General features: G+C 36.7%; 1 protein-coding gene across 7 annotated transcripts in view; it reads left to right on the top strand.

Annotated features, from left to right (window-relative positions):
- Positions 1 to 26,202, top strand: part of Crb1 (crumbs cell polarity complex component 1) — a 219,533-nt gene that overhangs the window by 183,347 nt on the left and 9,984 nt on the right. Inside the window, exons 12-14 of one of the 7 annotated variants that reach the window (XR_013426457.1) lie at positions 17,383 to 17,495; positions 18,869 to 18,962; positions 25,363 to 25,414. The exons of 2 other annotated variants lie outside the window; for them this stretch is intronic. Coding sequence is in view for 3 of the 5 variants with exons in the window: in XM_005330391.4 (XP_005330448.2) it covers positions 11,451 to 11,666 (216 nt within the window). In the remaining 2 variants the exon portion in view is untranslated. Of the gene's footprint in view, positions 1 to 11,450; positions 16,025 to 17,382; positions 17,496 to 18,868; positions 21,950 to 25,362; positions 25,415 to 26,202 lie in introns of those variants that run through there. 4 more of the 7 variants (XR_013426458.1, XM_021729896.3, XM_021729895.3 and 1 more) reach the window with 4 other exon arrangements.

The following is a 26,202-nucleotide window of genomic DNA, read 5'->3' on the forward strand; positions in this document are numbered from 1 at the left end:
TTTTATTTCTAGGTTTGCTTTTTAAAATAAGAATGGAGTAAATGGCACAATAGATTATATAAACAAGGACTTCAATGACAAGCTGTCAAAGTTAAAGCAATATATTTTACATGGGTGACCTGACGCCACACTTTATCACCTACACTAGGGGAAGCCAATTTGAGTCTGGTGGATAAAATACAACCTCCAGAATTGGGTCTGGGGCAAAGCTGGCATGGCATAGCGGGGCATGATAACTTGGCATCCACTTCTGTTGGATGGGGCACAGTGGGAGTTGGCACTTCTACCATCTGGGGTTCGTCTGGTATTTAAGCTCGATTTGATAAATAAACACTTGTGCAGGTATGTCAGAAGGGACAACACAGTTGGCTTTGCTCCAGTGCAGTTTATGCTCTGGTAATTTAATGCAGGTCTGAGGTATAAATGGGACTAGTGATTCAAAAACTGAATTTACTGCAGTCTCACAACTGTTGAAAATTAAACTACATGTGCTGCAAGTTAGGGGTGACTAGGGTATCTCATTATAGGAGGCTGTTTTTTTCAGAGACTAGAATCTTTGTTGAATTACAGAGGGACATACTTGAATGTAGACTTGGACCAAATAATTTTCTGATAAGTTGACCATAAATCCTCAGTAAAATAAGCTTGGTGTTCTCAGCATATCTGTTGGCTTTTTGATCATTTTTATGGCTTTCCTTTTACTGGTCAAATTATCCTTATATGCTTTTAAAGCTCCTCTGACATGGATTAAGTCAACACAAACCAATAGACCTTCATTACTTTGGCAACTGGTTTTGATTTGGGGGCAATAAATACGATGACACAGACTAGATTACCTTTGCCGAAGGAATATGTGATAAGCCATAAGGATGTCAGGGATTTGGCATTCTTTTTCCTGTGTAATGTGGGAATGAATGAATAACAGCTTTCAACCAGCTGAAGAAAGTTGGAAAGAAGAAAGAAATCAGAATGAAAAAGTGCCATGGTTTGGGTTTTATGTTAAAAATGGTGATACCAGTAGATCATGAGAAAGCCCACGAACACACAGTGAGTGCCTGATGCTGCTTGGCACTGGTAGGCGAGGTTCAGGGCAAATAGGTGAGGGAACTGTCATCTGATGTGACCCATACCTTAGTATCTGGAAGGATAGATTTGGCCATCAATGGGAATAAAACTTACTGTGTGATAAAAGTATAGAGGAAAGAGAAATCAGAAAGGGCTAGAATAGCCAAGGAACGGATAGTGGGAGAAACAAGAACTGCATATTTTGGGAGCTAAAGAAACTTTTCATTATAAAAATCATTTTTTAAATATTACTTTCCAAATATTTTCTGGAATAAAGGCTCAGATCTGAACAGAGTCAAGAAGAAAGGTAGAATAAACACATTTACCCTTCACCCACACCGACCAAGTTTTAAACCCTTTGCTATCTTTGCTGTTTCGTTAGTTACATACATTTTTTTTTGCTGAATCATTACAAAGTAGGTTGCAGACATCATAACATTTTTCTATGTAATTTTTCGGTAAGCATCTCCCAAGAAAGAAGACTTCTTTCTAGAGTTACAATGCTACTATCATATTCAAGGAACCTAACATTTCATAAACTTTCCATATTCAGGTTTTTCCAATAGTTCAAATAACATCCTTTTTTGAATTTTTTTTTTTAATCCAGGATTCAATCAATTGCATTTGGTTATCAGTTGTTGCGTTTCAGTATCTTGTAACCTCAAACATTCCCTCTGCCTCCTTTTTTTAATATTTATGTTTTAGTTGTAGTTGGACACAATACCTTGATTTTATTAATTTATTTTTATGTGGTGCTGAGGATCAAACCCTGGGCCTCGCCTGTGCTAGGCAAGCGCTGTACTGCTGAGCCACAAACCCAGCCTTTCCCCCTGCCTTCTTAATTCATTAAATATTCTCTTCCTTTTGAAATTGTGTATAAAACAAATTTTCATATTTTTAAATTGCCTCCTCAAAATATACCTACTATGGAAGAGATGGGGTATAAAGAAACTCAAATCTTTCCTGTGCTGTAAAAGAAAGATTAGTAGAGAACTTTTGGCATGTACACAGAAGAAGAACTGAAATAATAAAGTTGTTGTGTTTCCTGTAACTAGTCCAAGTCAAATGGACTAGGAAAGAACCAGCAGAGAATGTACATGAAATGGGCTTCCTCCTCACTCCAACTCCTCCTGAGATAGTGTCTCCATGGTTACCTGCCCAGGTTCCCTAAACACCTTCCGGGATGAGCTGCCACTCCCCGCTTCCACCTCTCCATCTGTAACTGGCTCTACATAAAGGCTCACCCTGCCCAGACAAGCAGATGTGCCAGTATTGCTGTCATGCTTCTTGTTCCCCTTAAAGCAAAGGGACCGTGGGTGTTGTCATCTGCCTAATGCTCCTTCCCAGCCCCACTTATTTATTTATTTAGAGATTCTCAATAAGTTGCCCAGGCTGGCCTGAACATTGGAATCCTCCTGCCTCAGCTTCCCTAATCCCAAGGATTACAGGTGTGTGTCCCTGTACCTGGTCACCCTTCCCTTCTTTACCTCATTCTCCCAGCAGCTACCTTCCTCTCGAGGTTCACCAGAAGGTCTTCCTTCCTTCCACTTGCCATCCTTCATACTCACCTCCCACCTAATGCAGCCAACAAGACAATGGTTGTTTGTAGCTGCCCCCACCCATACACACTACTATTAAAGAGAAAGGTTTTGTTTTTTTTTAAAGACCATGACCTTCCTTTCAAGTTCCAGACCTCCAGAAACTTCAATGTCTGAAACTTTGAAGGCATTCAATAAAGATTTATTGAATGAATAAATGCATGAATAAGCAAAAGAATGAATTCACCACCAATACATTTTCTGGGCTATACAGGACTTGTGACTGCAAGGAAATTAATAATGCATTTAACAGAGCAATGAGCATTACAAGTGTATGAGTCAATAACAATTGATTAGCCACTTTGTGCAAAGCTCGGCATTTTGTATTATTGGAAAGTTCCAGAGTAAATAGATAAACAGGTGCTCTTTCCTTACAGTCCTAAAGGGAAAGGGTAGAATTTGGCTTAACGCACAAAGAACAGTAGCAGCACTTCAAGTGTATATTCCATGTCATACATCCCTGGCTATAGGTCTTCCCAATTACTTGCTGACACTGGATATTGCTGTATCAAGGAACTAGAGAGAGTAGAGTCACAAGGGCTTCCTTGGGGGTGCTTTGCAAAGAGGAAGGAAAGATTGAGTAGTGCTCTAAAAAGAAGAGAGGTATGGTTGAATAAATGGCATGTTTCATGATGGAGAAGTGTAATTGGCAGAATTAGGTGATTCCTGCTGAGAAGTGGAAAGAGAGGTGCTTTGTTGGAATGGAGGTGGATGGACTCTGACAGATAATAACCAGATGGGAGTTCATTAATAAAAAGGGTCAGCTTAAAGATTAGAAATGTTGGTTTGATATGTTTGGGATGGACTTCTAAGTCTGGTAATCAAGGTTTTGCTTTCATTTCCTTTTTTGTTATCGTTTAGATATGAGGTGTCCCTCAGAAGCTCATGTGTGAGAGAGACAGTGTAAGAAGGTTTAGAGGTGAAATGATTGGGTTATGAGAGCCTTAACCTAATCAGTGCATTAATCCCCTGAGGGGGATTAACTGGGTGGTAACTGTAGGGACGCATTGTGTGGTTGGAGAAGGTGAGTCCTAGAGGCATGCCTTGGGGTATATATTTTGTATCTGGTGAATGGAGTCTCTCTGCTTGCTGATCATGTGAGCTGCTTCCCTCCACCACACTCTTCTGCCATGATGTTCAGCCCTCACCTCAAGCCCCAAGGAATGGAGCTGGCTGTCTATGGACTGAGACCTCTGAAGCCATGAGCCCCTGAACACACTTTCCTCCTCTACTATTGTACTTTTTGAGCTGGATGAAGGGTGTAGATTCTAGGGGAAGAGAAAGTAGCTGGAAGACTATTTAATCACTCAGGAAAAAGATAGCTAATGACTTAGACCAGGATTATGACTGTGGGGATGCAAAAATGTGAAACGTGGGTGGTGGGTGGAAGACTTAAGTGGGAAAGGGTCTGGGCATAGGCTAGTGAAGACATGAAGGGATCAGGGTTGAAAGCTCCAGGTGTTTAGTGGCTCACAGTGCCGTGCAGTTTACACACTCAGAATTTTCCAATAGCAATGACTCTTTTCCAAAATAAAACAAAGAAAGAAAAAGAAGAAGAAAAGGGAAGAGAAGCAAGAGCATCCACAAAACTTTCCTGAAACCTAGATGGGCCAAGAGCGTGTCCATTAGTTTCACCTAACCCATGAAAAGAATGATTCCCAGGTAGAAGATCACAGCTGGCTGCTGCTACTTTATTGCTTAATCTTCACTAGCAGTTCCTGCTTGGGTCACCAGGTGATGTAACTGCCCAGGATATGAGGGGCAGAAAAAAGGTCAACACAAACAGATTATGTCTAATTTCACAAAATGGAAAATACCCAACCATCTCTGTGCCCGCTTGGTGCCTCCGTCAGTTGTGTCCTTTCTTATCTACCACACCAGTATTGGCACCTCAGAGATGGCACCTCCCCTGCAGGGGGGGCAGAGAGCAAAGGCTTCCATTCCTTTGTCATACACATGCCAAGGTTTTTATCAGGTAAAAAATCCCAAGAGAAAGAAGTTCTCAGTGGATCAAGTCCCTAGCTGGCCGTGTGCTGCTGTGCAAGCTCTTAAGCTTTTAACTCCCTGTTGTCAATCACTGTGTCTCTGTGGGATAGACACTGTTCCAGGGGCTGGGGAGAGAGGCGGGAACTGGGAAGGCAAACATCTCAGCCTTCACGGAGCTTCCATTACAGCGGGGAGACTGGTAAACTAGACAGATATCAGGGTGCAGAAGAGAAAGTGGACTGCGGTTAAAGAGGGGGGTCAGAGCAGGCCTCTCTGAGAAGGTGACGCAAAATAGAATGACCTGCCTTGTTGGGTTAGCCGGGGAATCGAAGTGGTCTCTGCGTGTAAAACATCTGGCAAACCCCTGACTAAAGGGTCAGAAGAAATGCTTAGCTGTTATCTTTCAACAATAAATTTACAAAACATAATGAAATCTGAGTTTGGACTTCTGGGACTTGGTTCTTGTATGAGAGAAAGAGAGATAATTTTTATTCATGAGTTCTTGGGTTCCAAGGAAAACAATAATATCGCTTACACCACCTGCTTCCAGAGAGGAAAAATATGAAGGCAGTGTGTCCAGACTTCTAGCTGCTTGTGTGCTTCTGCCTGCAATCTGGGTTCTAAAGCGAGAAGGCGGCTGTGAAGCAACAGGCGAGAACTCAGACCCTGTGCCTGGGCTGGCAGGGCAGGAACCCGTGGGCTCACACTGGATCTCAAGCCAGCGTGGTGCTTACACAGAATCATTTGTCAAATGCAAGAACAAATGTGTCGCTTTGTGCCCAATTTCGAAGCACATCTCAAGTCTCAATATAATTCAGCTGTTTCCTTAAAGGTCATAAGAGGAAATGTGTCATGCTTGGGTTAAAGTATGAAAGAGGCTAATGGTTTAATTGCACCTAGAATTCCAAATGTATATCTCTATGCTAGCGCAGTTCCTTTATCTCATTTCCCTCCAGCGTTTTGACAGGAAATTTTCACAGTCGCTATTCTGGCCTCTTGAGCATGGCTTTGTAGGGAGATCACATGGGAAGTTTCCCAGGACGACACCTTCCAAGCTGTGGTGGCCTGAATTAACCCATCTTAGCCTGGTTTTTTCATTCCTGGCTGTCCTTGAAGACCCCCAATCAGAAGATTTTAAGGAATTATAACGATGTGGTGGGAGTTCATGAGACAGACTTTATGTCAGATTTCTTCTTTCTCCAGCAAGGAGTTTCAAATGCTGCCAACTGCAGTTGTACACAGCCTTAGAGAGACTGCGGCTCACCATTGTATTGTTCTCAGCAATCCCAGGGAGAGCTTGCAAGAGAAGCAGGGTGGTGAGATGAAGAGATGGGCAGTGCCCTGGAGAAAATGACTGACTGCTCTGTGCTCTGCCGCTGGGCTGAGCTCCTGGGGAAAGGCACGTAGCTCTGCCACAGCCTCCTCCTGCACATTCCGAAGCCTTCCCGTCTATAAACACTGCATCAGTCTGAATCGCCTCCTCTTTGTCCCAGGACCCCTCCCTCGTCCTCTCCTTGGCTTTTCAATACTTTATTTGCATCCTTTATAACTGTCAAGTGGACAGTGTATTTATGGTTAAAAATTAGCTGCCATAGTGATATTAATTTTAAAAACAGAGTCCTGGCATATATTCAATATTACTATGGAAACGGCTGTTTCTAGTAATTCACTGATATGATACAGTTCAAGGACTCAGGTCTGCGTGGGAGGTTTTCACCGTCCACAAAATTGAAGCTGTACTTGTTACAATAGTGATTCCCAAGAACTGCTCTCCAAAGTTAAATATGGAATATTCCTTTCCCTTTTTTTTTTTTGTTTTGTTTGGGAGATGAGAGTTAAAGTTATCTTTATTTTGTTTTAAATATGCAGATGCAAGATAAATATTCTAAGTGGTGTTTTAAAAACATGTTTACTTTTCCCACTGATCACTAATTCTTATTATAGCACACAATGTATGCTCATAATACCTACACAATGGCGCACACACATTCATCACACACACAAACTAGTTTCAGAAACTCACATAGAGAAGCTCGCCTGCAGCTTGTTAACACCTGTGCATTCGACATCCTAACTTCCCACCTTAAACTGTCTCCACGTATTCCTCTGTAACTGACATACAGCTGAATTTTGGGAAGGACTTGAAGAAACTCACTCCATTGCAGTGTTTTCCAGGAGCCAATTTTAATCTCAAATATCTCCACTGTTTTTAAATACAAACACATTTCTGCTGATTTTATAAAACCAGGTATGAGAGAATAACTTCAATGGTAGCAGCATCAATTCTTGAATCGATTCTCACGTTAAGTCAAAGCTTTAACATCTTCACTTCCATGCACAGGGAAACGTAAGGTCAATTTTCCCAAGCAGTCTTGTAATGCTTCATATTGGCTGGGGAGGGGGGTGGCCTTCTTTCAATGTGTTTATTTTTTTCACATTCTTCTGAACACTGTCATCAGCCCTAAATATTATGAAAGGCAGTTTTTGATGCTGAGGATATAGAAATGGGCACATATGTTTTTTTTTTTTCCAGATAGGTCAGCCCATTTTATATTTTCAGAATTAGATGAACTGTTCATCAATGTGTGGGTTGTGGGTGTCAGGAGCCCTGAAATCCACACTGGGCAAGGGCAGCCAGCAGGAAAGTTCACTGAATAATAATAGAGAAGGGCAACAGCCTAGACCAAGTTCTCATTCTCCACACAGCTGAATGCTATGAATCTTGGAGCAATTCTGAGACACGAGAATTATTTCTTTTCTATTTTACAGATGGGAAAACAACACATATAGACCAAATGTACTAAAAATTGACAAAACTAGATACAAACCCATTTGTCTGTTTAGCAAATACATGCTGTCTCCAGTCTGCCTTCAGCAGAAACAGTACAGAATCTCTTCTCTGGGATTAAAAGATGCACCGGTGAATGGTTCCAACATACAGTAGTCAAGTAAAATGATTATAAATAAGTGCTGATAGTTTCACCTCAGGGTGCCATAACATAACCCGGCTTGGGTTATAGATAGGCTAAACCAGTCCAGGTTTCAGTGAACCCACTTTGGGGGAAAACCAAAGTGAAATACTTATTTATTCAGCAGCTAAAGAGTCATGTTTTTAAAAAAGAAATTAACAACAATAATTCAATATAGTTTGAAGCCTGTCATCCTTGAGAAAAATAATTTTACATGATAGTCATTGCTAATATGGGGTGCATCTTTTCAGGAAAAAGTTATTCAAAGCATAGTGTTAGAAGTCCCACCATCCAAACAGGTCTCATCCCACCCTTGGAGGCCCCCATCATCCTCAGTTCACATGTCACAGTAGTTTCAATTATCAAAAGATCCACTCCACGGCTGTATATTTTAAGCATGGCTGAAGAACAGCAGACCAAAAGGAGCCTTTCAACCATGGGACTTCAAAGGTAGAGGATCTTCAAGAGGGTTTTCAAAATCCTACTCATCCCACTTGACTCCAGAGCTTCATGACATGCCTTACTTGATACAGCGAAGGGAACTCTCTCATCAAAAACACTATGAGGCTTAAACTTGCAATTTAGGCTTTATAGGTTGGCTCACGGGGTTGTACTGCAAAATCCTAACGAAATTCTAGTTTATCTTTTATAAATAAATAGAATAAGGGAGAATGGTCAATGGTGTGTTAATGGCTACTAATATTTTTATGTTTTGAGAACTTCCTTTAAGTCATGCTTTGTCTATTTCACATCACTGCGTTTCATTTAGTCCCATCCCTTGAAGTGGATATTAATATCTAATTTTATAGATGATGAAAATGAGTCTCTGAGAGATGAAAGAAGTTGCTGGTGTATTCACACAAGTCCGTGTCAGGATCATGAATTGAACTCGGGTCTCTCTCTCTGCAGACCGGACCCTTAACCACTTCATTAAGTGACAGCAACGAGTGGCGGAGATGGAGCTAGATTCTAGCCCTTGAATTTGCTTTTGTTCTTATTACATCTGAGGACAGTAAAGCCTCTTTAGGCAAGGTTCTTGGTTCCTCACAAATCACGAGTGAAAAATCAGCTCTCTGGTGCCTCCTGAATCGTGGCACTCACAGGGACTCTGAGCCTATGACCAAGAGCCCCTCTTCCTCCCAGGTGCAGTGCAACAAATGAGAGGATGTAGTTGGACTTCATTTCCCCACAGTCAGCAGTCTCCATCTTAATGAGACAATAAGAGAGCAGAAAAGTTTAGAAAACAGAGGCAAGCCAAATCATTTCTGCCCGTCTGTCTGTGGACACACCCAACTCACTCATCCAGGATAACAGCTGTACTCTCAAAATTGACTCCATTTACTGGACAGACTAAGATTAAACCAACAACCAGGGATTTAAGAGTGCATTATCTAAAGGTCTGGAGATAATACCAAGGGTTTTGCTGGTTAGGTTCCATCTGCCCTTCTGTGTCTCTGACTTTTGACCCTTCAAGGCCAACTCTATGACTCTGTTCATTTTCCCAGACTAGAGTTATCTTTGTCAATAACACATGTAATTGCACACAAAAGCACAACCCAGCAGTATGGATGGGGAATTTGCTCTCTAAAATCATTTTTTCCCCTCAAAAACTACTGGATTCTGTGAAATTCTTCATGTATTACTCCTAAAGCTCCAATAACTTGAAAATGAAAAGTTGTTCTGACTCAGGATTTTTCACAGCAATATAAAATAGAAGGGAAGCGATTATAGTATTTCTAATTACCTAATAGCACCATATCCCTGAATGTGCTAGGTGCTTGAAACTAGCTTTTTCTAATATGAATTCATAGTCTTCCTATACAGGCCTGTTTCTTTTACCATGTCCTGTTCCCAACTAATGACATCCCATCCATGTACTCATCTAACATGGGATCCTCAGCCATCTTAATCCTTCTCCTATGCTTGTCCCCCAACTCCCGTACAATCTGATGTGGAGTGATGCCAAATTTACCTCCAAAATCCCCCTCATCCACCCTTGCCCTTCAACCCTCACTTCTTTGCTAACCTTAGACCTAGGTCATTCTTTATCTTGACCAATAAATGAACTAACTTTTCTACCTCTAATTTCTTACCTACCTTCACTGTTTCCAATCCTTCATCCTAATATCAGAGACAAATTAATAAAATCCAGATCTGATTATATCTTGTCCTTTCCAAAACATCTCCAGTAGCCCAAAAATGACTACAGGGCGAACACCAGATTTTAAGGTAGTTTCAAATTCCTTGACAAAATTTATCTCCTTTATAGTTTTATCTTTTATCAATGATTTATATCCTTTCCCAATTCAAACATGGAGATGATGGGCAATACCTTTCTTTGGTCATATTGGGCTTCTTACTATTTCACAAATTCTAAGCACTTTTCTATCCCCTGGCTTTTTAAAAATTCAAATGATTTCATCCAAATAGCATTTCCTGCTTATGATCCTTGAACTTTCACTCATACTTCAAAGAACAATCACATGCTTCATTCTACTCTTACTCCACCGTATCCCAATACAAATTAATACACGATCATTACAGAAATTTACAGTGCACTCTGATTATTTGTATGTGTGTGTGTGTGTTTCCTCCTTTTCTCCTATCCTTAGCATCTGAGTTCCAAGTTCCAAACTTTAATTTATTTTCATATTTTATTTACTAGTAATACCCATAGTAAATAGTAAGTATTGTTGAATGAATAGAAAAACTAATGAATATGAGCAAGATTCAGTGATTAGACCCAAAACAACAATATGAAGATATCACTGTATTATATTAATTATATAATGGTTTGAACCAAAATGCAGGAACAATTAAATAACAACAATGAAAACTAAGGATACAAAGATATTTAAACTGCATAGAATCTTAACATGGAGTTTCTGTTTGTGATGGTAGATTGGTTTGGCAATGGAACAGGGACCATAGAGAAAGCTAAGTGGGAAGGTGAGGGAATTTACTCCTATATGTAGTCTGCTGGAAATATTTCTCCTAAAAAAATCACTTAAAATTCAAATAGTGACTGCTTCCTGTCTTCACTATTTCTATGCAACTCAATCACAGTTTCATGTACTTATTGCCAAACTGATAGAGTTCAGGTTTTCTAAAGAAGTGCTTTGTAATCACACTGCACCAACATTAAACCAACCATGTGCAACTTGTAAACCCAGGAGATCTTAGGATTCGGATCCTCCTGCCAGGGCTCCACCTACAGCTTTCTGTTGCTAGATGTTTGGGTTTGGCATTGAACGCATGTGCTTTTACAAGCATTCAACTGTCACTTCAAATCCAAATCGCCTGAGAGACTAGTGTTTCAGTCCCTCTTCTCTAGGGATCTTCCCACAAGGCTCAACTAATTTAATTTGTTTCCTTTCCCAAGAAAGACTGTAAAACAACATTTTTTTTTAAAGTCTAAAATCAAACTTTGGGCAAGGGAGGGAAGAAACCATAAATAATGCAATCCCATGAATTTAGAATTACACACACATACACACACACACACACACACACACACACACACACACACACACACGTGTTCATTTCTTGACCTTGATGTCACATGAATGACCTTAGTCACTAAGATTAAGACACTGAGTACAATAGATAGTTCACATCACACTCTCTGCCCATAGGGCTTGGATGCTAGACAGATGGTCATCTTCACATGATCTAGGAATAAGAAAACCTGGCTGTCTTTTAACACCTTGGTCTTTTTACAATACTGAGTGGTACCAACTTGATCTTGTTATTCTTCACTCCAGGGGAGTTCCATTGTCCTAAGTTAACCTTTGCTCTTGAATTCACTTCTTAACTGTTTCAATCCCTTCAGTTGGCGGATGACTTGATCTCGAACATTTTCACTGCCATTGGCTCAGTGACGTTAGCCCTCTTATTCATCCTCTTGTTGGCTGTTGCTGCTTCTATTATTGCCTCCAAAAAAAGGGCAACTCAGGGAACCTACAGCCCCTGCCGCCAAGAGAAGGAAGGCTCTCGAGTGGAAATGTGGAGCATGAGGCAGCCCCCCACGTTGGAGAGGTTGATTTAGAAGCCTGGTGCTTCTTTGAGAAAGGGGTCGGCTCACGGTGAACGGATGATTGGACTTGAGTGATTTGGGGACATACTTGGAGACACGAATTCAACTTGGATTGCACTGGAACTGTGAGAAGGATAATTTTGATCTCCTTAAAGATTTTCATAGTGGTTTGACTTGACACCATTGTTTTTTTTTTATATTAACCAATCATTAAACTATGTCTGCACCACTAATTTCAGCCTCATATATAGCAAAAACATCTTCCAGAGCACTGTATCTTTTGCAAAAAGTTCCAGTGGCTATTGTTTAAACTCTTGACTCTGCAACTTGGGAACAACGTTTCAGTGTGCCCTTTAGCAGACAACTACCATTTTTTTTTAAATACAGGAACTACAGTAACAACAACAAAACAATAGAATACATTTCTCTTTCTATCATGTGGTGAAAGGTTTAATTATATGCCTGTGATTAGATATACAGTCTCATCCTTTAATCAAGTACTTAGAGAAAGCCATGGTCAAAAAGGCCAAAAAGTGATCAAACCATAGAAAAATAACTATTGAAATGTGGTGGTTCTTCTTTCTGAGTATTTTTTTTTTCATTTTGTGGCATTAAATGTGACAAAGCAACCTATGAAAGCATTTGAAGAACATGTTTATGAATCTTTTAACTAAATCATCTCACATTGGTTACACCTAAGAGTCCTTATACTATTTTATATTTTTGTGATACTGAGATTACAGGCGTGTGCCACTGTGCCCAGCTATAGTCTTTATTCTTTGTAAAGGTTAGTTTAAGATCAAAACACTTTCTAGAAAGAAGTTAAAAAAAAGCAATAAAACTCAAATTCTCAAAGACCTAGTTTTGATAGGTCACCAAGAGTGACATTCCAAGGTAAGAACCCTAAGTGAGATAAGCTCATGGTAAGGGTTATGTGTGCAGACCGTCTATGTGGTCCGAGGAGGAAAATTCTGGGCCTTCTATTTATATATTTATCCACACAGTATTTGTTATATTTTTACATATGTTTTGAAACACATGTAACAACATACTACTAAAGTATAATACAAATCAAACATTGAAATACATGCCTATATATTTGGGGTATATGCTCAAACATCTTAACGACATGAATTTTTAAACTTGGTCTAAAATAATCTTCTTAATTACTCAATGACATAATTCCAGAAAATTCCTCTCTCTTTGAATATCATCAGTTTTCCCACTTTATTGAATCATTCCCTTAAACACCAAACATACTGTCCCATCACATAGAATTCTCTCCTATGACCATATATCCTTTTCAGTCAACTATCTGCAAAAGCATTTTCTATCTTCTCTTTCTCTCTTCCAATCTTCTCTTGAATTAAAACTAATTTGCCCTTTCTGTCCATCAAAGACTTTCCCATTGCCAACTATAATGGTCAGTACTCTGTCTTCCACTTCTCTGACCTTTCAGAAGAATATGAAATAATTGTCACTCCTGCCGACATACTTTCCACACAATGATACACTATTCTACCTCCTCCTCTTACCTCATCATCAGTCCCTTCTCAGTCTCTTGCTGGTTTCTCCTTGTCTCTTAAAACTCTGCTTTATTTTTTTCCATATTGTTTATCACTATTTTTTTCTATTTCCCCTGATTGGAATTTAAGTTATATGAGGAAAAGAACTTTGTTTGTTTTCACTGTAAAACCCTGCACTTACAACAGACCCTAGTGAAAGCATAATAAATATTTTATGGCTAAACTAACAAATAATGAGTGAATGTTGTTTGCATTTGTACCTGCCAACAGCAAAATCCCAGTGTGCCCAAGATGAGTGTGTTCTGTCATTGGATGATCTGGCTCCTAAACTATCATGGCTCTGTAGCCTTCTTAATGTCTTAATCTCTGACTTTCCCTCAATATCTAACTTTGCTTTAAGCATAAGTTCAAGAAGACAGATGTTTCTAGATGTCTACATTTGGAGTATGCCATGAGACATGTTTATCTTTGTATCCCATTAAAGTTACAACCTCTTAATAGAGTTTTATATGGGAAGGACAAAAAGAGCTGTTGCCTAAAGGAAAAAGAAATAAGTAGCTGAGCTTAAAAATACAAACTAAGATATTACAGAATATAAACTGTCCTTATGGATACTAACACAGGAATAAAGAGGTAACTCCAATAGTAATACCATAAATTTAATTGATCTATTAGTCTGTGACATCTAGGTTTACAGCTTCACGGAAGAATATAGATACATACCTGTGCATGAATGAATGCATACAGGCATGAATAGATGAATGATTTCATATGGAAACTCCAAGTGTGTACATGACAACGTGGTTTCTTTACAAATCTTTGCATCCTTGAACAAGTAAAACATTGAATACCTTTATGTGAGAAATGCTTCAAAATTAGCTCTATGGAGTATTTGCACTGAACATCTTTGAAAAGTAAACTTCACTTTACATAGAAAAATCTAGGATCTGCCTCACAAATGGTGCAAATGTCCTATCGAATACATTTTGCAATTTATTTTTATTTATTTTTTCTTTTTTTATTGGTTGTTCAAAACATTACATAGTTCTTGATATATCATTTCACACTTTGATTCAAGTGGGTTATGAACTCCCATTTTTACCCCGTATACAGATTGCAGAATCACATCAATTACACTTCCACAGTTTCTGTTATCCTTGTTTGCAATGTAATGTTACCATCCCTCCCATGGAGAGGTGGAATCTGTCTGCCTTCCTCATGAATCAGAGTTGGCCTTGTAATTCCATTCAGCCAAGGACTCACCAAGGAAATGATATTGTGCCAATTTCAGATCAGGCAGTAGAGGCTTGTGACTCCCATTTTCCCTCTCTTGGAAGGCGGTTCTGAGACTGCTATGCTGCAAAGAAGCCTGAGATGTAAATACCCTGAGGAGAGAGAGGTCCAGCCATGCCAGCTGCGCTTGCTGATCCAGTCTTGCCTGCTGAATGTAGTCACATAGTATGACCCATGTAAGAGCAGCAGAGAAACAACCCAACCAACATTCAGTCTTATGAGAAATAACAAACCACTATACTAAGCCAGTGAGGTTTTCGGGTGGTTTTTTATACGCAGTAATAGGCAATGAGATGTATCCATTTATGTCAATGAGACAATCCAAGGCAATATAGGGTACTTCGTTCTTCTTCTTCTTTTTTTTTTTTTTTTTTTTGGAGTATGAAGTATTCAATTGCTTAGTAACAATAATTAGTACATTATTAATAAAATATAAATATATGCCTAATTTCTTTCTGAGTGGCAAATAAGAATGAGGATCCATTAAATTCAAATATAGGTCCAGGAGGAACTGAGAGTCACAGTGCTCTGGCATCTATTTGCAGGATTTGGGACTGGGGTGTAAAGTGGACACAGCCGGCTTACTTCCTGCCCCCTGGTGAACCCTGGCCCAGGGCAGCCCCTGTGAAAGGCACATATGGTGTGTGTTTATAAGGAGTGACAGGAAGGCTCCTTTAAGTGGCCTCTTATGTGGCAGTCTCAGAGCATGTCAAACCTGTCTCTCTTCCTCCTCCTTAAATTACTACTTGCTCAACAGGTCCTCTATGAAATGGAGATCAAGATGGTCCTACAGTCTGGCCCCCGGAGCAATAATCATTATTTTTACCAATTAGTGTTCGTGGTAGGAATTGAAAAGCATCAGTCATAATGGGTTGAGAGCAGCATAATAATGATAGTGATGATTATTGGGTTATTAAGGAGGGATCCTTCACTGAGCTCTAACTGTTTCACTAGGAGTATGTTAACAAATTTGCCACAATATATACATGATGTCTCATTTAAACCTGCAACAGCCCTTTGAAAGAGAAACTTGTATCTTCATATTAGGAAACTTTGGAGACAAAAACAAACAACAAAAAAAACCCTCATAGGTTTAAATTTCTTTCTGCCCCATCTAAATGATCTGAACTAATCTGAAAAATGAGTCAGACCACTATCTCACAAAGAGTATTATGATAATTATCCCTTAACTGCATAATATATATTAAGTGCACAATATCTATTATTATTATTCAGAGAAAATGGAGGGTCAGTAGGACAAGTGACAAACATGGGTAACATTTTGATTGTTTCCACACTCTTAATTCTATCTACCAAACAAACCGAGGGCGTAATGACTTTATTCCTATCTTCTGTCTTACTTGTCTCATGACACATCTGTAATATTAGTTGGTTCACACAAAGGTATTTTTTTCATGTTGTTCTCACACCTCTAAAGTGGCCTCATGATGGCAGTTTCATTAGCTAAAGAAGTTGGTTAATCTGTAAGACTGAAATAAACTGTACATATCACATCTTCTTCTCAATAAAATTGCCAGAAAATAAATCAAAGGCTTCAGGTCTATCAGACTTCCTAAACTTATAATACAGATATTTTTTTTGTAGAGTTTCAGTTTATAACCATAATATAACCATCATCTTCATCATAATCATCATCATCATCATCTGCTTTTTAGAATTAGTCCTTAAACCCCTTTTGTGAAGGAACCAAGATCATCTACTACCATCATCAACAAGACTGGCCCAGATATCCTGGTTTAAAGTATGCTTCTGATGATGATTAGCTAGCCAACTTTTACCTAGCTTTATGCTCTGCAAGGGTATGATCCAAACCATAAAATTATTCTTAATTCTGGAGTGAATATGACTTTTCAAATTTCAACCTGCTTCCAGTAAAAGTGAAATTTTTACTGCTTTGTATGGCATTGCAGAGTGATGACAAAAAAATTCATGTTTCCAATTTAAACCCATTCTTCTGTGATTTAGTATTCAGGCTTTGTTTTATGTGGTTCCAGAAACCTGGGAACAACATCCATCAGATATATTTGGCAGTGCCTGCCTGAAGAGAGCTGCTTTAAGAACCAGTTGAAGGGTCTTCTAATATGTTAGGCAAATACCTCCCTTTGAAAACCGATAAAATCCACATCTTCCAACACTAAAGGGGGCATGTCTTGGAAGAGTTCAGGGTTTGCAGCTTAAGGCTCCTGGCTCAAATCTGAAGCTCATCCATGGTTAAAATAAGACAGACACTGAATGGAAACAAACATATGTGTTATTGAAAGTCTGAAAAGTATAAGTGTTTCAGCACTCTGTTTCAATTCAGCCCTTCATGTCATAGATTTGGTTACATCATGGGTTAATTCATTCAGCTCCATGCTCAACATCCACCTTCATATGGTTGCTAAGTCTTTTATTATTGGAGTCAGGTGGTCCACAAGGTAGTTTCTATGTTAGCTTTCCCATAACAGAGATATTCATGTTATTGCAAAGTTAGTCTCATTTTCTAATACTGGCTTTAAAAAGAAATTGCTCTACGTTTGAATGTTTTGATTTTTCAAAAATGTAATAACTAAGCATCAACTATCAAGAGTAGGTTTAATTTAAAAATATTTTTTTCATAAAGAAAAATTCATTAAGTCTAACTTAATAACCTTAACTAAAGGCTAATAATAAGTTTCTTTTGTTGGGTTTGCAAGGCTGTTCAGTTTCATAGGTCAAGAATATAGACATCCCCACATGAACTCAGGCTCAAATTTTACCAAGAGTACTTGTTATTTTTCTAGTGCATTATATTTACTTCCCTGATAGAAGGGAAACCCAAGAGCCCCCTTGATGTGAAATAGTACGTGGATTTCAATTCAACATCTCTCCAACTGCCAAATACTAATTTAATTCAATTGAATCTGTAGTTAACAGAGCTTAAGTGGCTCAAGTTGAAGAGAGGAAAGAACAATCAATTTACAAATTATGGACTGTTCATCTGAAGCAACTAATGGCCACAGGAGAGGAGATTCCAATTAAGGTAACTTATTTAACCTTAATGTTGTATTGGTAGAATGAGAGGCCTTGTCATAAGGAGGCAAAAAAAAAAAAAAAAAGATTAAGAAAACACCATTCAGAATTAGAAAGTCAATCATGATATTATCATCTGAATTGATAGAGGCTACCAGCTTCTTTTTATCTTTTGAAATTAAATACACATTAATTCTACCACTTCTCTCTTGAAGAAACTAGTCAAGCACACCCACATGATAAAAATTACATTTACTTAGATTTACTGTGGTTCCAGTGGTTGATAGGAATATATATATATATATATATATATATATATATATATATATATATATATTATATAGTTTTACTATTAGGCTAGAGATGAGTCCATTATACAAATATTTGGTTCGTAAAAATATATTCTTGCCATGCATTGTTAAGCTTAAATCTGTTTCATAAATATTCTCAGTTTATTTTAAAAGGAATGATTGTGTATTTTTGTATGGGATATTTATTTCTGTGTTCTTTAATCAAGAAATAAAAGCTAGAAATGATAAAGGTAAGTGAAAAATATTTCAAGATGACAGATCAATGTGTGATTCAGAGCTTAAGGTGGGTCCTAAGAGTGTTAAGGAACAAATGTGGTCGTTTCCCTTCCACAAACATTTGCTGATTAAGAGATTAGACAGAGTTCACATTATTTAATCAATTACAAAGTAAAAATTGATTTGGGGGATGCTATGGAATTTTTTGTCATAAACGCTCGAATGTGGCTTAAATATTTTCTAAGGGTCCATTGTGGTTGAAGTTTGGTCAGCACAGAGGCACTACTGAGAGGTAGTGGACGCCTTTGGAGGTTCGGCCAGGTGGGAGATCCTTGGGTCATTGGGGTCAGGCCCTTAAAAGTAATTATTAAGCCCAAACACTGAGTTCCTCTTCTGCACACACATGTTCTCACTATGATTTGTTGCCAAACCAATGGGGCTACCTGCTCTTAGACTTTGAATCTTCAAAATTGAAAACCAAATATTTTTTTTGGTACTGGGGATTGAGTTGAGTACTCAGGGGTACTCAATCACTGAGCCACATCCCCAACCCTATTTTGTATTTTATTTAGAAATAGGGTCTCAGTGAGTTGCTTAGTGCCTCACAGTTACTGAGGCTGGCTTTGAACTCCAGATTCTCCTGTCTCGGCCTCCCAAGCCACAGGGATTATGGGTGTGTGCTACCACACCTGGTTAAATAAACTTTTTTGTCTTTATAAAGTTAGGTGCCCTGGTATTTCATTGCAGTAATGAAAAGTTAATATAGAGTTCTTTAAAACAGCTTATGTTATATGTCAGTCATATGTCTCCTTGAGACTTTGAGAGTTACTCTCTGCTGCCATTTAATGCCCACCAGGTTGTACAGAGAAGTGATGCTCCATCCATGGCAGCCAGGAAGGAGAGAGAGCAAGAACAGTGGAAAAAGACCATAGGAGAGCTGAATCCTTCTGGTACATGTCCCCAATGACCCACCTCCTCCTGCCACACCTCGTAAGACTACAGTTATGACCCAGTCAGTTCATTATAAGTAGGGTGGATTGATTAGGTTAAAACTCTAATAATTAATCATTTCACATCTCAGTATTCCTGTATTAACATAAGAACTTTGAGTCGATACATCATATCCAAGCCATGACGGGGAGATATTAAGGAGTGAAAGTGATCAAATTATGTTACCTACATGTATCAAAATACCATAATAAACTCATAATTTTTCATGATTAATATGGGCCAATAAAAACAAATTATCACATTGATTCTGAGCTGCAGAATTATTCATTTTAACCATGGACATGTATTTTGCTGATCCGAAAGACATCTAGTAAAAGAATCACAAAATGTCTTGCATTTGGCACCAAGAACAATACAATAAATTGAAATCAAATGTATTGCTGTGCACAGTGGTGCATGCCTATAATCCCAGTGGCTGGGGATGCTGAGGCAGGAAGATCTCGAATTCAAAGCCAGCTTCAGCAAAAGTGAGGCGCTAAGAAACTCAATGAGACTGTGTCTCTAAATAAAATACAAAAAAAAAAAAAAGAGCTGGGGATGTGGCTCAGTGGTTGAGTGACCCTGAGTTCAATCCCAGTACTCCCTCCAAAAAATTCAAATGTATCACCTGAAATCTTATCTAAGAGTAGAAATTGTAATGGTAGTGAAGATTGCATTAAACACAGAATACAGAAGTTTCTGAAAAAAAGTCAATTATCCTGAAAATTTTGTTTTGTTTTGTTACTGTTCAGGACAATAAATACTCTTGCGCTGAGGGAAATCGTAATGTATTGAAAAGGAAGAGAAGGGAGTAACCAATTACGTAAATACTGGTCTGTTGACATTTAAAATGTGACAAGATGAGAAAGGTTAAAAATTTTTTTGACGTGCATGCAAAGAAACCCAAGACAAATCATAAAATAAGATGTAACTACTTAGGTTGGAATTCCACCAGCACTGACTGGATCATTCAAATATCCAACATATCAAGATATCATTTCTGGCTTTACAATGAGCCTAGGGTTAAATAATTTAAATATAAATAAGTTTTAAATGATTTCTAAATCCTTGCTATGTTAACATTTTCAAAATCTCTAAATAAATGTCTGGAGACATTTCTGGAACAAACCAAATGTCAGTTGCTTATATAGATCATTCCAGTTAAAATTTAACATACATATGGCATTAATTGTTGATACTATTTCATTCTTTATATGATCATTTTGTAAAGAAAGAGATTATGGTTGGGTAAAAAGTTTCACATTTAAGTTGCTATTCTAATAAATCAGGGGGTCTATCTTCTTGAACTATCTTGTCTAAGTAATAACAATTATTTTCCCAACATTTACATGTTTATATTTTAATAGTCTATTGCTTTATTTTTTTACTTTATTGCTTTATTTTTTCTACTTCTAAAGGAGCAAATTTCTTCATATGGTTTTATTTTTCTGAATCATCTTCACTGGAAGTTGTTTTCTGTGGTAATACCATGTGTTCTGAATTTTAAGATGCATCTATAGAATGACTTTGCTTTACTTTTGTAAGAGTCCCAGGGTTGTCACTTATTATGGACCATGTTTTATGATAACACAGAAATGTGTTTTCATCAGTAGAGAAAGACCTAAAGACCTCCTAACATGGGGGAAAGGGGAGGAGTTCTACAGTACTAACTCAGCAAAAGACACACACTAGGTCGCAATGAAGACTACCCGGACCCATAATAGCAAAGCTTGAAGCAAATTTTAAAGGGCTAACATTATTTTCAAGGCATTCAACTGCAATCCAGAATAAAAATCCAAGATTATTTAAACAATACAATGAATTCTAGCATCCAAGAATATTTGGTATATAATAAAAAAATTAACAGGCATGCAAAAAAAGCAGAAAAGCATGCCCTAAATGCTGATAAACAAGTCAACAGAAGCAGGTCTTGAGATAACAAAAGATGTATGATACACTTTGCAGTCAAAACAAAAAAAAAAGCTGCTACTAATCTTTAAATATCATGTAAAAAAATAAATTGAAGACATAAAAAATACATCTAGACTCAGCTTCTGGAGAAAAGTCTAATATCACAAATTAAATATATACTGAATATGATTAATCAGTGATCATGAGAAAGTTATAAAAGAAGCAAGTGATAAATGACACTATCTAGAAGGCATGAATTACAGTAGATTTCCTGTCAGAAAGCCCACAAGACTATGAAGTGGCTACTAAAAGTGCTTAAAGGGCTTTGTTCACCTGCAAAAAAAATCTTTCAAAACATATACAGAGAAGAAGGAGAAAAAAAAAAGAAAGAAAAGAAATTGTTACAATAACAGAAACTTATTTATTGCCAGCAATCCTGTATTACAATAAATAGTAACAGAAGCTTGTAAGATAGACAAAATATGATGCATATGCAAATAGGCATCAGAGAGAGGAGTTTGAGGCCAGCAAGGGTTAGTATATGGGTATACATAAAAGACTCTTCTCATTTATTATTTTCTTTAAAGGTGAATATTTTAAGCAAAAAAAATTAAGTTACCAAATATTTAGATATAATTATATGACAAGAGTATTAAAGAACTGGGTGAATATTGCTGTTAGCTTCTTATACTATACATCAAGTAGTACATGTTTAAACATAGACTGTGATAACTTAATGATACATATTTTAAACCCTAGATCAAACACTAAATATTTTTTTCCCTTTGGCAATGTGCTGGGGATTGAACCTAGAGCCTCATACATATGAGGCAAGTTGTTCTACCACTGAGTCACTTCCCCAACCCTTAAAAAAATAAATTTTAAAAAAGATAAGACATGGGCTGGGGATGTGGCTCAAGTGGTAGCGCACTCACCTGGCATATGCAGGGCCCTGGGTTCGATCCTCAGCACCACATAAAAATAAAATAAAGATGTTGTGTCCACCGAAAACTAAAAAAATAAATATTAAAAAATTCTCTCTAAAAAAAAGATAAGACATGATGATAAAGCATCTGATGATAAAATATAATTATGAAAATGACTCAATCTAAAAGCAGACAAAAATTATAAAAATAAATAAATAATAGCACAAATAGAAAACAAATAGTAATATGCTAAATTTATACCTATTCATATCAATAATTACAATAAGTGAAAAATCTAAACACTACACTTGAAAAGCTAAGAGCCTGCCAGATTGGACCAAAGAAGAAAAACAAGGTGAAATACTATATGTAAAAAATTCTCTTTAAATAGGAGACACAAACAATTTGCATATAAAAGGGCAGTAAATATTATCTCATCCAAGCATTAATCAAAATAAGTGTGGCTGTTGGCTACAGTTAAAAGATAAAAGATAAAGAAGAAAATTTTAAGTATGAAAGAGGGGAATTGACCAACATGATGTAAAATCCAAATGTAAATAAACTTAATAAATCTTTGAGTTTTTGGTGACTTATGAAGCAAAAATTGATATAACTCAAAGAAGAAATTTAAAAATCTACAATTTTTACTAGGAAAATTAAACAATCTTCAATATCTGATAAAACATATATCAGGTATTAAAAAGTGTTTAAATTAAAATTCAAGCAAGTTATTTTTAATAGGGGAATATATATATTCTAAAGTTTATACAGAAAGGCAAAGACCTTGAATATTAAATTTTCAAGAATAAAGTGGAAGAATCAAACTGTCCAATACTAAAGCTTATTATAGAGTCATCAAGATAGTGAAAAAATGCTATAGAAATGAGTATGTAAATCAATAGAAAAAAATAGGGTCCATACATAAGCACACATAAATATGTTCAATTGACATAAAATGTTATGCTCATATGAGGGAAGAATAGTCTTTTCAACAAGTGGTACTGCAAAAATGGGAAAATCTGGCCCTTAACACAACATTAAAAAAATGAACTCAATATGAATCATAGACCTAAATGCAAGTAACTATTAAACTTCTAGAAGAAAGACATTGTGATATTCTGACTAGACAACAGTTTCTTAGGACAAAAAGGTGTAGATTGTGAAATAAAAAGATTGCTAATGTTGTATTTCTTCAAAATTAAAACCTTCTTTTTTGAAACATTACTAGGAAAATCAAAAGTCAAGTCACAGAAAGAAAAACTTACAAAACGTATATTAAGGGACATTTATCCAGAATGTTTTAAAGAAAACAAATTCTTACAAGTCACTAACAAGAAGAAAAAACAACTCAATATATGTGTCAGCAAATATTGGGAGTATACTTTCACCCAAAGAAGAGAAATCAATCACCAATAAGCACATAAGATTTTCAAAATCTTCAGTCCTAAGAAAAAAAATTGAAACCAAAATGAGGTACCGTTACATAACTACCAGGGTGACTACAACTAAATCTACCAACAAAAGCATTACACCAAGTGAGAGAACCTGAAAGGTTGAACCCCTTTATGGGAAATTCTTAAAAGATGAAACCATAGTGAAAGCAGATGAGCTGTGACCAGTAGTCAGAATCAAGAGTGGACAGTCACAAGAGCACAAAGTCATTTTGGGGGTAATGAACTTTTCTAAATCTTGATTTGAAAGTGATTACATGATATATATTTGTTGAAATTCATTGAATTATACCTGCTAAATACATGAATTTTTATGAAAGTAAATTGTACTTCAAAAAAAGTTCATTTGAAAAAAAATGTGAAAAAATGCACCTTGAAAGAAAAAGAATGTTCACCAAACAAAGAAGCAAATTTATAGTGGGTGTTGGTAAAGCAACTTGAAAATCCTGTAAAACACCCATGGACTTTGAGTTCCCCTTTTATTTGTACATCAAAAATCAATTGTGATACCCCTCAATAATTTCAAAGAATAGTATGTTCGCCAGAATGATCCTTTGCAATATGTATATGATCACCAGTCTTAACTAATTATTCTTTGATGATATGGCTAAATTTTATTCTTTAAAAAAAACACTTATTTCAAGTTTCTATTGACTGTGATTTAGTTTAGAAATACAGGATTTTCTAACAGTTTGTCAAGAAGCGTGTCTCTTATACAGGAAGTCTTAAGATAAAGCAGTACATTTCTTTCTAACATCTGTTCATGAGTTGGGAATTTTGCCTAATGGACTGTGTCCAATTTGGACATTTATCAAATCTCAGAAAGCTTAGTGCTTACTTTAAAATACATTTAATATTAGATTTTTGAGGATACAATGAAATATGAAACTAATATTATTAATGTATTTTAATGTCCTGGAGAATCCCTAAATTGGAAACTGGAGTTACAAAAAGTAATTTGTAAATTATGTTTAATGGTGTTACTCTAAAACACCATTAATATAAAACATTGTTCATATTTAAGGTAGATTTGCTTTATTCAATTTCAATTTTTTTATTAGTACATTATACTTACACATAATAGTGGTGTTCATTTTGGCAGAATCATACTTATATGGACCATAATTTGTTCCATTTCAGTCTCCATTACTTCCTCTTTCTTTTCCCTTCTGCTTCCCCTAGGCCTAGGTCCCCTTCCTCTACTCTACTGGTCTTCTTTCCATTTAATTCCTTGGTTTTAAATTGGTGCTTTATAGATACATATAAAGATAATTCACTATAGTATATTCCATATGTGTACATAGCATAATTTGGTCAATTTCATAACAAAACTGTAGAACAACAGTTTGTCCTGAGAACTGGTTCTTGAATATGAGAAATTAGAAAAGTAGGAGATAATATCTTTGGATATTCTGTAAGTGATATTTAGATATCCTCAACAACTTCAAATGTTAATAACAGTGGCTCCATATTTTTTAAAACTCACAAGTTAAATCTTTGCCTTTTTCCAAAATAGATTATGTCATCCACATGCTACTGAGGTTATCCTGCATAACCCAAGTGGGTCTCCCCAACACATGCCAATCAAATAAGGTGGACAGACAAGAGAGAATAGAAAGATAGCAGAGGGAACATGCATACATACAAAAGAGAGAATATTTGAGATGGAATTGGAAACTAGCTGGGGAGTATGAAAAATAGAAAAAAAATGAAAAGGAGAAAATCAAGCATTAATACAAACTCTCAAAAAGATACCAAAAATTTCAGTACAAGGTAAAACTTTAAAATTTGAAAAAATAAAAAGGAAAAAAAGACATTGTCTAATATTAAAGGGAAAACATGCTGGGCATGCCATGTAAGTTCTATCCCATATTTCTGTTTAATAGCTTGCAATTCAAATCCTAATGTGGCGATTTGGTGCTATGGAACTTTGAGGATATCACTGATATTTCTTGAACTTCAGTTTCTTCATGTCTACAAAAAACTAACTATAGAAGGTACTGCAGAATTTGTAGGAGTATGGCCCAATCATCTGGTTATTCTTTTTCTTTCTTTTTCTTTTTTCTCTCCAGGTGATTCTAATGAAAAACTAAGAAGACGACACTGGATTAGATAAGACCTAAGGTTTTATAGTTGTATTTTATACTGCATACTCCAAATCACCATAAATTCAAACTCAAATTGATACTTACAAATATTTTCTATCCCTCAAATTACATGGCAGCTACTATGCATACAGAAGTTTCTCAATAAATATTACATAACTCTAAGAACAGATACTTTTGTTTAAAATACAGAGAAAACAAAACTTCAGGGAAGTTATTAAGCCACAATCAATAGTAGAACCTGGAGAAGGTTTTTAATTAATCTAGAACCTTCCATTATACAGTATCTTATATTTTAGCTATCAATGCTATATTTTCCGTGTATGTACAACTTTTTACGTCCTGTAATTCACTCTGTTACTTCTGGACAAGAAATTACCAGAGTCATGACCATAAAAATTTTATAGGATATTTCATTTAAACTTAAGGATAATCTAGTAGGACTGTAGGTCTTGGATGAGAAGTTCATTCTGCTAGTCCCTGGAGCACTTGGCTATATTTTATCTCTATCCTAGAATCTTATGCCTTTGGGTCAATAAACAAAGTTGTCTGGCTTAGATCTTGCTCTGAAACAATCAGTGACACTTTAATTACTAAACTATTTGCCTATGATTTTTCAGAACCTAATAAAATGTTTACTATACCTAACAGCGTGCATACCTCTCATGCAGCCCTATCAGAAAGATTCTGCAGCAGTTACAAAACTTAGAGATGAGGGTAGCAGGGTCCTTCTAGTCATTCACCTAGAATTCTGAGGGGGATTAATGGTCAACTATGAAAGAAGAATCAGCATCACACAAAGTTTGA

The sequence above is a fragment of the Ictidomys tridecemlineatus genome, chromosome 10, assembly GCF_052094955.1.
Source record: "Ictidomys tridecemlineatus isolate mIctTri1 chromosome 10, mIctTri1.hap1, whole genome shotgun sequence".
Lineage (NCBI taxonomy): Eukaryota > Metazoa > Chordata > Mammalia > Rodentia > Sciuridae > Ictidomys > Ictidomys tridecemlineatus.